This window comes from Hyperolius riggenbachi, chromosome 4 (genome assembly GCF_040937935.1).
Source record: "Hyperolius riggenbachi isolate aHypRig1 chromosome 4, aHypRig1.pri, whole genome shotgun sequence".
Classification (NCBI taxonomy): Eukaryota; Metazoa; Chordata; class Amphibia; order Anura; family Hyperoliidae; genus Hyperolius; species Hyperolius riggenbachi.
Window position 1 is genome coordinate 307,776,918 of NC_090649.1, and position 13,895 is coordinate 307,790,812.

At 43.2% G+C, this 13,895-nt stretch overlaps 1 protein-coding gene across 2 annotated transcripts in view; it reads right to left on the reverse strand.

Annotated features, from left to right (window-relative positions):
• Positions 1-13,895, reverse strand: part of MTFR2 (mitochondrial fission regulator 2) — a 38,780-nt gene that overhangs the window by 18,923 nt on the left and 5,962 nt on the right. For both annotated transcript variants that reach the window (XM_068231632.1, XM_068231631.1), the window contains exons 2-4: positions 9,450-9,576; positions 5,833-5,931; positions 445-546 (exon numbers count right to left, since the gene is read on the reverse strand). In XM_068231632.1, coding sequence (XP_068087733.1) covers positions 445-546; positions 5,833-5,931; positions 9,450-9,512 — 264 coding nt within the window. In that variant the 5' untranslated portion in view covers positions 9,513-9,576. The remainder of the gene's footprint in view (positions 1-444; positions 547-5,832; positions 5,932-9,449; positions 9,577-13,895) is intronic.

Here is a 13,895-nt window from a genome sequence, read left to right on the forward strand (position 1 = left end):
TGCACGATGTGCTACTATTACTTGGTGCTTTCCCATCCGTACAAGCTTGTAGTGCAAGACTAATCATGGTATATCAGATTATAGATTTTCTCCCTCTAGTAGCGCATACTGAAATATTCAGGCAATGTACTTTGACAAAATTAATTAGCATGCTTGGACAAACAGTGCAGGGAGACAGCTAAATAAAGGATATATTTTTTAGAGACGTACTGTGTAAAATGCAGTATCTCAGCAGGCTCAAATTGCCTGATTTCCAAGTCACTATTGCCTGGCTTTATAGATGGGTGGAGCACAGAAGCCTGGTGCAGATCTCTCTCACTGTGCTCCACAAGGAACTTAGGAAACTGGCATGCAGTTAATCTACCAGCAATTGTGACTGAAATGTAAGCTTAGAATGGATATAAGCTTCCCTTGTCAATGTCCTACATCCTGAATGTCACAAACCTGGAAATGTGGTCTAGGACAAGGCTCCAAAGGTAGTAAGCTTCCAATGATTCGAACCACACTTCTAGTCCAGCCATAATTCTTCTTCAAGACATGCAGAGACTACAATAGAAATATGTACAACAGAACAGTAAGGCTTTTTCAAACAAGAAAAAAAAAAATAGAGGCTGACATTTTATGTAATCAGTACCATCTTCAAGAGCAGAAGAATTCCTGATGTGGAGCAGGGTGAAATCAAAGTTAAGATCCCTGTCATGCTGGGAATACATGATCCGTTTCTGATCGATTGATAAGAAAAAAACGACCCGTGTATGCCCAGCATTAAGAACATTCACATTTCCTTTACAATCTAGGATCTCCTGCTGTTGGTAAAATCTGATATGGGATTAGGGCATCAGCGCTCCATTACTGCAGTTCTCCACAGAACGCAACCCCTTCCAGTTCCACTGCTGCACCATTTCTCTAGAAGCCCTGGGCTTGCTACACAAATCCTACTAGGGATTTATGAAATGTTATGAATTCTTTGCTGTCACAAAATTTCACTTGTGTTTAACCACTCCCCCCTCTTCCGGGAAGAGTAACTATGTCCCTGCAAAATCCCATATCTCCTTGCAGGGACGTAGCTACTACATCCCTTCCCGCTTGCACCTCCCCCTCCCCCCCCCCCCCCCCCGCAGTCAATCGTTAGCCGGGAGATCAATGAATGGGAACACAGTTCCCCACTCATTGGTCTAAATCCCTGTGAGAATGCCCGCCGCCTATGAGACGGCGACGCCATTCACAAGAAACGATACTTACACATCCACACATTACTTCCCCTTTGCGTAGTAATACTACTTATAGGGAAGTTATGTGTGAGGACATCTTGTGGCCAAATAGTACAATTACATCTACACACTTTTTTCTGTTAAGACAACCTAGGTGACATGTTGAGATAAACATGCTTATGTACAGTGCCAAGCACACAAATAACTAGGCTGTGTATCTTTTTTTCTTTCTCTGCCTGAAAAAAAGTTAATCATCAGGTATGCAAGTGAGTTTCTGTCTGGGTCGGGACCAGGTCGGACTGGGTCAGGTTATAGCATAACCCTCACTGATAAGTAATTACAGCCATAAAACACTTTCCTGTCAGTAAATGGCTTCTGAGTGCAGGAAAAGATAAACATGATCAATAATTCATAGATTTGAGCTGTGGCATACTTTAAAGACGCGTGGCCAGGCCTGTTGCCGTAAAATGAAAGTAGCTGGCGGCGGGGGACAGGAGGATCCGAGGGAGACTGCGAAGGGCACAGGATGGCTGCAGGGGGCTGGTAGAAGCCCCAGGTGAGAAACTTTTTTTTCAGACTTAAATGGAACCTGAGGTGAGAAGTATATGGAGGGGGTCCGTTTAGCGGACTTTGACGGAACGGACGAGAACGGATCCAGTGGTAACTGATGAATCTGTTTACATTGGTCCGTTCTAACTGATCTGTTCAGTCCATTCCCCAGGTTTGGATCCGGAGCGATTTTGTAACTATAATCAAACATCAAGGCCAAGTGGGTGCATTCCACCCACACTTGTGAGTATATTATCATCTGTATTATTGCCTTCCACACCTGATCAGGAACATACTATGACAGATTGGGCTTCTGGTGTCCGTGTGATTTTTTTTTTCTTGTTCTCCAAGCATTAACAACCATTTCTGCCGCTGGGACGTGAACCTCACGTCCGCAGCGGCAGCCGCAGGGATGCGCTAAGCATGTTCCGTGCCTCCTCCCGTCGCCGATCGCTAGATTTATGAACGGGAACAAGGTTCATTGATGCTTGCGTCACTTCCCTAGTTACAATGTAGCAACATATTGCTTTCTATAGCATACTTATTGTATAGTAATAGAGAGTGCTCAGCGGGGACATTTTTGTGGCCAAATAGTAAAATTACACCCACTGCCTTTAGGGAATTCATTTTTTTTCATATGTATGTCAAGAGGGCATATTCTTATTAAATTATGGGCTAAAAAGTTGTAACGGTTGTAAAACTGAAAAAAATGCACCTTTATTTCCAAATAAAATATTGTCACCATACATTATACTAGGGACATAATTTTAGCGTTGAAATACAGTTGTGCTCAAAATTATTTAACCCCCAATGCTGTAAAGGGTTTTAGGGAATTTAGTGTACATTTGTAATTGTGTTCAGAATGAAATCTTACAAGGACTTTTTAAAGAACCAAATGCAACTAAAATGACATCAATTGTTTTTGTAATACAGTATTTCATTTTTTTTAATTTTTTTTTTTTGTGATTTCTTCATTGACACAATTATTCAACCCCTTAACGGGAAGGTTCAGGCTGAGGGGGGAAAAAAAGGAAAATGAAAATCCACTTACCTGGGGCTTCTTCCAGCCCGTGGCAGGCAGGATGTGCCCTCGGCGCCGCTCCGCAGGCTCCCGGTGACCGACCCAACCTGGCCAGGCCGGCGGCCAAGCTTCTTGGGCGCTCCAATCTGCGTTTCACGCGGGGCGATGACGTCATTGGACGTCCTCCGGGCTGTACTGCGCAGGCTCAGTAGTTCTGAGCATGCGCAGTACAGCCCGGAGGACGTCCGATGAAGTCATCGCGCCCGCGTGAAACGCAGATTGGAGCGCAGAAGAAGCCAGACCTGGCCGCCGGTCTGGCCAGGTCGGCCACTGGGAGCCTGCGGAGCGGCGCCGAGGGCACATCCTGCCTGCCACGAGCTGGAGGAAGCCCCAGGTAAGTGGATTTTCATTTTCATTTTTTTTCCCTTCAGCCTGAACCTTCCCTTTAAAAGACTACCAAGTTTAAGAAGTGCATTCAAGTGTTTTCGATCAGGTATTGAAAACACCTGTGGATGTTAACGAGCACCAATCAAGAATAATAAGCACCAATTAGGCATATTTAAAATGACTGATACTCAGCTCCTTCTAGACATTTACTGGTGTGTTTACAAACAGGGTGAAGTCAAGAGAATGGTCCAGGAAGACAAGAGAAGGGATGATTTCTCTTCACAGGAAGGGCAAAGATGTTAAACATACCAAGAGACACCATAGGAAGCATCATTCGCAAATTCAAGGCAAAGGGCACTGTTGAAACGCTACCTGGTCGTGGCAGAAAGAAGATGCTGACTTCGACTGCTGTGCACTACCTGAAGCTCAAAGTGGAGAAAAGCCCCCGTGTGACTGCTGAGGAACTTAAAAAAAGATTTGTCAGATGCGGGTACTGAAGTTTCTGCGCAGACAATAAGTCGCACACTGCGTAATGAAGGCCTCCATGCCAGAACTCCCAGGCGCACCACCTTGCTGTCTCCAAAGAATAAGAAGAGTCGACTGCAGTATGCCGAAAGTCATGTGGACAAACCACAAAAGTTTTGGGATAGTGTTCTGTGGACTGATGAAACAAAACTAGAACTGTTTTGGCCAATGGATCAAAGCTATGTTTGCAGGAGGAAGAACAAGGCCCATGAAGAAAAGAACACCTTGCCTACTGTGATACAAGGCGGGAGGGTTGGGGGTGGAGCGGGTCAATCATGCTTTGGGGCTGTTTTGCTTCGGCAGGTACAGGGAAGCTTCAGCGTGTGCAAAGTACCACGAATATTGGATGAAAATGTGATGCAGGCCGTCACAAACCTGAGGCTTGGGAGAAAGTTGGACTTTTGAACAGGACAATGATTCCATGGTTGCAGATTAAAGGCTGGAACATTTTGGAGTGGCCATCGCAGTCACCAGACTTAAAGAGACTCCGTAACAAAAATTGCATCCTGTTTTTTATCATCCTACAAGTTCCAAAAGCTATTCTAATGTGTTCTAGCTTACTGCAGCACTTTCTACTATCACAGTCTCTGTAATAAATCAATGTATCTTTCCCCTGTCAGACTTGTCGGCCTGTGTCTGGAAGGCTGCCAAGTTCTTTAGTGTTGTGGTTCTGCTATGAACTCCCCCTTCCAGGCCCCTCTATGCACACTGCCTGTGTATTATTTAGATAAGGGCATCTTCTCTCTTATCTTTTACAAGCTGGATAAATCGTCCTCTGAGCTGGCTGGGCTTTCGCATACTGAAGAATTACAGACAAGGGCAAAGCTGTTTGCAGGAAGAAACGAGCAGCCTGAAACTTCAGTGCATGAGAACAGGGGGAAAGAAACACACAAATGATCTCTTGAGATTCAAAAGGAAGGCTGTATACAGCCTGCTTGTGTATGGATGTATTTTCTATGTGTGGACATACTGTACATCAACCTACTTCCTGTTTTGGTGGCCATTTTGTTTGTTTAAAAACAAACTTTTTAAAACTGTTTTTAACCACTTTTAATGCGGCGAGGAGCGGCGAAATTGTGTCAGAGGGTAATAGGAGACGTCCCCTAACGCACTGGTATGTTTACTTTTGTGCGATTTTAACAATACAGATTCTCTTTAAAAATCTGATTGAGAACCTCTGGTGGGACTTAAAGAAAGCACTTGCAGCGCGCAAGCCTAAGAATTAGACTGAACTGGAGGCTTTTGCCCATGAAGAATGTGTCAAGCTATGCTTCACGTTTAAAAGCAGTTATAACTGGAAAATAATTTTGTACTAAGTAATAAGAATGAATGTCAATTGGGGGTTGAATAAAACTGATAATGATGTGAGCACAGAAAAGATATTTGTGGTTATTTCATTATAAATGTTATGTTATATTTGTCTGACTTACAAGTGATCAAAATCAATGTCAAACTGACCAAAAAACTCAATTTCAGTGGGGGTTGAATAATTTTGAACACAACTGTAACTGGGACAAATGGCCATATAAAACGTGCAGATTTTAATTATGGTAGCATGAATTATTTAAAAATTATAATGGCTGAAACCTAAGAAATAATGCATTTTCTCAATTTTTTTCTTATTATTCCCATTATAATGCATTTAGAATAAAATAATTCTTAGCAGAATGCACCATCCAAATAAAGCCTAATTGGTGGCGGAAAAAACGAGGTATAGATCATTCCATTGTGTTAAGTAGTGATAAAGTTATTGGAAAATGAAAGGGAGAAGCGCTGAAATGGGAAAATTCCTCTTGTCCATAAGGTGAAAAATACTGCGGGCTGAAATGATTAATCTAGTGACTCAAACATTTTTAGAGGGGGACGGGGCAGGAACTATATAATTTTATTGTACCTATAAAATGGTATAAACCTTTTCTAGTGGGCATTTCATACCACTTTAAATGTTCTCTCATTCACCAAAACACAAACTGTAAAAATCTGGATATGACTACAATAACATTGCAATCACAATGTTATTGTATTCATCTTATATCAATAACAGACTTAATATTAAATAATTCTACATCTACTTTATTTCCCTTTTGAGATGTTTAAGAACCACGGTATAAAAATGTTCATAATTTTTACGACCAATACCTGTATATCTTTTCCTTGAAATAATGTTGCAGGAAGGCGATTGACTATAAGGCGAAGAATATTACGTCTGCTGGTATAATTTTCCCATATTAACACAAGCTGTAAAATGAATAAATAATTGTGAACACATCAAATCTAATAATGTGTTTATTTATGCTGTATATTGAGCTATAGGGCTGCACAGTTTTTCGGTTTAAAACCGAAACCACGGTTCGTGGCAAGACGATCTGCTGATCGTCAGTACCATCGGTTTTTCGGTCCCCTGTTTAATACTTTGCTTCTGGCCCCGCTGTGCGCGGATTGGCCAGAAGCAGTGAATATGTATGAGTGTTAATGAGCGGGGGGGCGGATCCACTCCAGCGAGCGGCCGGGCACATACAGCATTACCATTCACTGGCTAGCGATGGAATGACGGCAGCGGTAGGCGGAGCTGTATGCTCTGTACAGCTCCGCCTACCACTGCCGTCATTCCATCGCTAGCCAGTGATTGGTAATGCTGTATGTGCCCGGCCGCTCGCTCGAGTGGATCTGCCCCCCTCCGCTCATTAACACTCATACATATTCACTGCTTCTGGCCAATCCGCGCACAGCGGGGCCAGAAGCAATGTATTACAGACAGCGGACCGGGCAGTGCGGACCCCCCCCCCCCCCCCCCCAGCATTTGAAAAAAAAAAAAGAAAAGAAAAATCGGGGAAAAATCAAAATTGCAATTTGAGAGAAAAATCGCAATTTCGATTTTTCCCTAAAATCGTGCAGCCCTATTGAGCTATATACATAGCTAAAGAAAAACATTTAGAACCGCAGTCATTGTTTTATTTCTGTCTGACTTCCCATTGTAGATTTCTTCCTGTTTTTGACAACAGTCACTAAAGTGAGAAAAGCTCACAGAAAACCCAGACAGAAATAAAAGCTGGCACAAGTTCTTACTCTTCCTTACCCTACTCTACAACCAAGATAAACGTTTTGGATGGAGTCCCACTTTAAACTGCATCTACACTTTCAAAAAAAAATAATAATAATTATATATATGCACAATAAAGAAAAAGAAAACCCTATATAATAGCACCACTCAGGACAATGATGGATAGTATCAAAACATATAAATCTTTATTATCAAATCATTGTGTTTGTAAGATTTGGTCCGTTTGAGGGGATCCTTTGCCGCACTCTGCCTCCGTTCTGCCTGCTTCCTTCATGACTGACCTGGATAAGTATCTATTTACTTCTTTTCTAACTATAGGCTGCCAATTCACATTCACTGGTCCTGCCTCTACCTTTTATCACTGATTTATTTAGTAGAATTGTAGGTGTTGTGCAAAATTTGTGGCATAATTTATTGTTATATTAACACTATTGATATATTGAGGTAATCTCATCTAAACACTGTTCTTTATACTGAACCCGGGTTCATTACGACTATAGCTCATGTATTGAGCCCTTTGAGGAGTTGATTGACTTTTTATTATAATTAGGAGGTATTTGCTATGCAATGCGGATATATTGTAATTAGGCAGAGTATTTGATGGGTCTGTTTCCCAATTTTAATTGTTTTTAAATCATGGATAATGTGTGAAGTGCAGTATCTTACAAACACAATGATTTGATAATAAAGATTTATATGTTTTGATACTATCCATCATTGTCCCGAGTGGTGCTATTATATAGGGTTTTCTTTTGCTTTCTTGTGCATTGTTATCCAAACCCTAGCACAGTGCAGGCTGTTGCGGATGTAGCGGACGCACTCTTTTTGAATTATATATATAACAATTTTGCTAGCCACCCCCAGGGCTGTGGAGTCGGTCCAAAAATCCACCGACTCCGACTCCTCAGTTTAGGATTCCACCGACTCCGACTCCTCTAATTTGCATATTACAATTTTGTTGATTAAAAGTATGTAACATGAAATTCGTCTCATAACTGCCAACGCTTAGGAATTTTACAAGACAACTGAAGTGAGAAGGATATGTAGACTACTATATTTATTCCCTTTAGACTAAAACTAGTCCTTGGTAAGAGTACTTGTAAAAGGTACAAACCGGAACAAAGAACATCTATCAGGCCCTAGGCAATGTAAGTGTGGGTACATGTAAGAATGATGTGCAGGTACTCTGCAGGGGAATGAGGAGATTGTAAACAGACAACACCTCTGTGTTCAATGTGCACAGCATTCTCAGTGGATTCCCTGCAGCTCTGTGGGGAGTGCATATGTAGAGTATAGTACTACTGTGTAACAAAGTAAACCTGAGACTGATGAAATTAAAGTTTTATACATACCTGGGGTAACCTCCAGCCCCCTTCAGGCTAATCAGTCCCTCGTTGTCCTCCTCCACCACCTGGATCTTCTGCTATGAGTCCAGGTACTTGAGCCAGTCAGGCGTAGTGCGCATGCACACACTCCGCCGCCAGGAGCATACTACACCTGTGCAGCACTATTGCGCAGGTGCAGAATGTTCCTGGCTGTGGGAGCGGCATGCAGCCGGACAGCGCTGACTGACTGAATTACCGGGACTCATAGCAGAAGATCCGGGTGGTGGAGGACAGTGAGGGACTGATTAGCCTGAAGGGGGCTGGAGGAAGCCCCAGGTATGTATAAAACTTTACTTTTCATCCGTCTCAGTTACCCTTTAATTTGTAGTCACCAAACCAAATTTTAATAACATATCAAATTATTTTATTTCATCAGCAAAGGGAGTGCATACATTTGCATAAATCAGCATCAAAGCAGAATTATTTCCATATTGTTGACCATCTCTATTAGTGACATAGCTACACATCAGGCTTTATTCTTACAGCATAGATGTTATTTAGTATATATAAGAGATTCCTGTGTACACATCATATATACAGTCACAATCAGATATGTATATCTGACCTTAAAAATACGTGGACTGCTTTATTGAAGCAGCACAAGTAACTAATTTTGATTGGTTTATTTCATTTTTGTATACTAAGCACAGCTATTACTGTATATATACTGTATACATACATTATTTTTAATGACTATTATCTGAGAAATAGAACATTTTATCATATTTTCTATTTTAATTACAGTTACAAATTCATTAGGAGTCGGAGTCGGTGCATTTTTTCCCGACTCCGACTCCAGGCACCCAAAATTGCCTGACTCCACGACTCCGACTCCACAGCCCTGGCCACCCCTACAACCCCCCCCCCCCCAAAAAAAAGCTACCTTTGTAGTGCTCCCCAGTATAGTTACACCCCCCTCCCCCCAGTACAGGGTAGCCAGAATAGAGGTAGGGTAGATAGATGTACCCCCAATATTAGTGTTATTGGACTCCAATGCTTGGAAGGAGGGAACTGAAGCATAACGTGGACTGCAGCTCTGTGACTCTCTCCTTTCATAATAGTGAACTGCTGTGTATGGCTTTATCCAGGTTTCCAGAAACAATCAACACCATTAAGTAGACAGATGTGCCATGACAGTAACTATCTTTTTTTTTTACTGCTACAGGGGCTGTCAGCTCACTCTCCCTCTTCATAGAGCAGCACACACTTATCAGGTACACAAATGGCATGTACATCGGGTATTTTTATACCAGGTTTGTACCTGCTAAAACGAAGTTCCTCAGACTTGTAATCGCTACAATCATACTCACCCTGTCAGGTGGGAAGCCCAGGTACTCCAACAGCTGTCTGACTACCTCCAGTAGAAGAGACATTTGATTGTCTAGAGGAAGGATCACATAAAACTACTGGAGGGATTTAACATTCTGTGTCCTCTTCCTGGGGGGAAAAAAAAGCATACAGGAAAATACGGTATGTGTCATTCTGACAACAAACTTATCTCTACACCTGCAGTAACTTTAAAGGGAACCTACACTGAGAAGGATATGGATTTTTCCTTTTAAACTAATACCAGTTGTCTGACTTTCCTGCAGACCCTTTGTCTGTAATACTTTTAGCCACAGCCCCTCAACAAGTATGCAGATCAAGTGCTCTGAATGAAGTCAGACTAGATTCGCTGCATGCTTGTGTTAGGTGTGTGATTCAGCCACTACTGTAGCAGCATGCCAAGCAACTGGTATTGTTTACAAGGAAACATCCATATCCCTCTCAGTTAAGGTTCCCTTTAACGCCCCCCCCCGGTACCCATTTACCTGGGACACGGAGATGGACATATGGCACAGGTGTCAAACTCCAGGTGTGGAGGGCCAGGTCTATGCCAGTGTTTAGGATGGACTGAGAAAGAGGAATGTGTTCTACCTGATGGACCACACCTTTCCAGATTCAGACCCATCAATTGATTTGCGCTGTATCAAAAATGTGTTAGGCCCTCGGCAGACCGGTTTGACATCCCTGACATATGGGAATACCCTTATTAGTGGGGGTTCCAGATTCCCCTATTCAGATTTAAACTTAAATGATTAACCTATCTTAAAAGTGCCCATACATCTAGCGATTCTGCAGCTTGATCGATCATTTAATCAAATCAGATGAAAACTGGTGCAACAATATATCTGCCAGCTTGATGATTCCATCAGTTTCGGGCCAAATCGGTTGAATGCATCGATTAGACATGCTTGAAAATCTCGGTTTGTCATGGTGGCGCGCGGCAGTAATAGCATGCGATATTGCGATGACCAATGAATGACCCCAGCCTGATGTCCCCTAATGTGAAATGCAGACCCACCTATCCCCCCCCCCCCCCCCCCGTCATGAGTAAATTTTCCCATGTACCGCTGGCACGACTCCTGGCCGCCTCCGTCATCACCCCCTTGTGGAAACAGGCGCGAGTGACATCATACATGCCCCATGTTGTGGCACTCACAGTAACAGCTGACACAGGGGTGATGGTGGAAGAAGCCAGGAGTCGTGCCAGCGGGACAGGTGAGAATTTACACTACATGGGCACCGTGAGGAAGGGGTGCATTTGTCTCATGGTCGATCTTGCTCATGCATTGCTAGATGTATGGGCACCGTAAAGTAAACCAGAGCCGTTTATCAAATATTTATTTTTTTCTCACCCGCAGCTTCCTCCTGCAGCATAAACCTGTCCCACACCATCCGCCCGCGGTCCGTTCGGCCGTGATCAGCTCCAGAATTATGCTTCATACACACTTGAGATAAAAGTCTTTGGTAAATGAAAGATCACAGACCAATTTTACCCCCTAAGTATGAGAGCCATACCTACACAGTCTATTCTATGGAGCTGCACTCCTGATCAGATAAAATCTTTGCAAGATGCTGCACACAAAGATGCTGTACACATTCAAAAGAACATTATCTGGAAAAGATCTGTTCCTGCAAAAAATCCATTCCTGCAAAATGCATTCATAGTCTATGAGATCTGCAGATCCTCATACACACTTGGTTTAACAGACTTCATTCGCATATCTGGCAATCATCTGCAGATCTGAAAATCCATCCTGGTGGATCTGATCTGCAGATGATTGTCTGTTAAACCAGATGTGTATGAGGATCTGCAGATCTCATAGACTATGAATGCATTTTGCAGGAATGGATTTTTGCAGGAACAGATCTTTTCCAGATAATGATCTTTTGAATGTGTACAGCATCTTTGTGTGCAGCATCTTGCAAAGATTTTATCTGATGGGGAGTTCAGCTCCATAGAATAGACTGTGTAGAGTATGGCTCTCATACTACATGGAAGGGGGTAAGATTGGTCTGTGATCTTGCATTTTCCAAAGACTTTTATCTCAAGTGTGTATGAAGCATTAGGCTCAGTCACGTCAGTCTGGGTCTACTGTGCATGCATGGGAGGTCCATGCATGCGCAGAAGACCCAGACTGGAACTGACTGAGCCTATTACTGGGGCTGATTGCGGCTAAACAGCAGACCGCGGGAGGACAGCGTGAGACTCAGACAGGTTTATGCTGCAGGAGGAAGCAGGGGGTGAGTATCAAATCTTTATTATTTACAGCTCTGGTACACTTTAAAGCTACCAACCCATTTTAGATTTTTATCACATAACACAATCACCCATAATTGTCTTGAGCACAAATGTAGCATCAATATAGATGTACCAGGATATCAGTAGTGATCACTAATGATTGATGGGCATGTTTAGACTACAACTGTTTCCCGCCTCCCTGTCCTCACTCCTCCCCACAGAGCAGAAACGGCTGCTTAGCAAGTAACAGAGCGCAACAAATCTTTACGAGTCTTAAAGCGGGCCTGAACTCAAAACTTACCCTCCGCTCTAATAGATAAGCAACAGCATAATAAGCAAAAACCTTTAAAGAGAAAAACATTTCTTTGTTACAGATGATGCAAATGTTGCAATAAATGTGCAGCGTTTCTACTTTGTGCTTTCATGGAAGCAGACATATGGTTAACATCCTGTGTTCACCAATTACCTCTCTGCCGTGGCACTCAACTGACACAGCTAAGGGATCAAATTACAACTTGTGATTAGTCACAGATGAGGGGAAATTAGACAGGCTAAACTCTCTAAATACATACAGGGTGCATTTCTCTAGGTTTTCCTTCTGTCCTTCGCAAGAGTTCAGGTCCACTTTAAGGTTCCGTTGCTTAGCTCTGCAATGCAGGTGGCTTTAAAACATGTTGTATGGTTATCTGCTGAACAACATGGTCTGCGCTATGAAAAGCAGAGGGGTGGAGGTTGAGCTGGAAGCATTTTAAACAAATGCACGGCTCCTGCATTGCTTTCCGTTGCAGCGCTGATCCCATTAGACTATAGTGAATTGGACAGCACTGTGTTGCACACAAAATGAATGGAGCAGTGCATTATCACAATGCACTGCTGTGCAGCATATAACTGTGCCCATCAGACAGTGCTGTCTGATGCTCCTGTATATACCCATTGCTGAAATCTGCTCAGCAACCCAAAATTGCCTAGGCCCCAAACCCCAATATAACCCTAAAGAGGAGGTACACACACTGTAATAAATTCAGACGTGAATCTAACATGTGCAGTGTTCTCCACGGGGTCGCCGGGTGCTTCACCTGGCTAATTTTGGTTGCGCCAACCCTGCACTCCACATACATCCCCTCCCCCCCAACACCCACTACCCTGGGCGGCCCACCCAGCTGAAAAAAATCTGGGGAGAACACTGCAGGTGTGCGACAATTTCTTGATTTATAGACAATTTTTTCTGAGTTTTCAATAAGTTTTCATAATTGGGCAAAGACTGAAACCGTGTGTGATACATTAGTCAGCAAAATGGATTGTAATTCTCAAATTGAAAAGAAATACAAAAAAAACCTGTATCATGTGTGAGCACCTTGAGGCTTCTTTCACACTATATATATGTTGTGTACTAGGGTTGCAGCGGTATACCACGATTTGATTGTGCATGGTAATCATACCAATCACGTGTTACCGGTTTTCGGTGGGCAGGACAATGTAGCGGCGGGAGCACAAACAACAGCGGGGATAAATAAATACTCACTTGCCGGTGGGTCCTGCATGCGCAAATTACTTACTTTTTTCTTTTCTTGCGTTCCATTTCCCTGAAACAGCACCTCCTTGGGCGCTGTTACAAGGAGAAGGAACGCAAGAACAGGAAGAAGAAAGAAGCTAGTAAACGCATGTAGGACCTGCCGGCGAGTATTTGTACCCCCTGCCGCTGCATGTATCACCCCCCCATACTGCGGGCACCTATTCTGGCTACACCTATCCCTGGCTACCTATGCTGCGGCCACCTATTACTGGCTACACCTATCCCCGGCTACCTAATACTGGCTACACCTATCCCTGTCTACCTATGCTGCGGCTACCTATTACTGACTACACCTATCCCTGGCTACCTATGCTGCGGACACCTACTACTGGCTACACCTATCCCCGGCTACCTACGCTGTGGTTACCTACTACTGGCTACAACTATCCCTGGCTACCTATGCTGCGGCCACCTACTACTGGCTACACCTATCCCTTGCTAACTATGCTGCGGCCAACTACTACTGGCTACACCAATCCCTGGCTACCTATGCTGCTGCCAACTACTACTGGCTATACCTTACTAGGTAAGACTCACTACTCTGCGTCTCATCACTTCACTTTGGTTACTGCTCCTATTCACTGCATATGTGGTATTTCTTCTATAATACTTCTTATT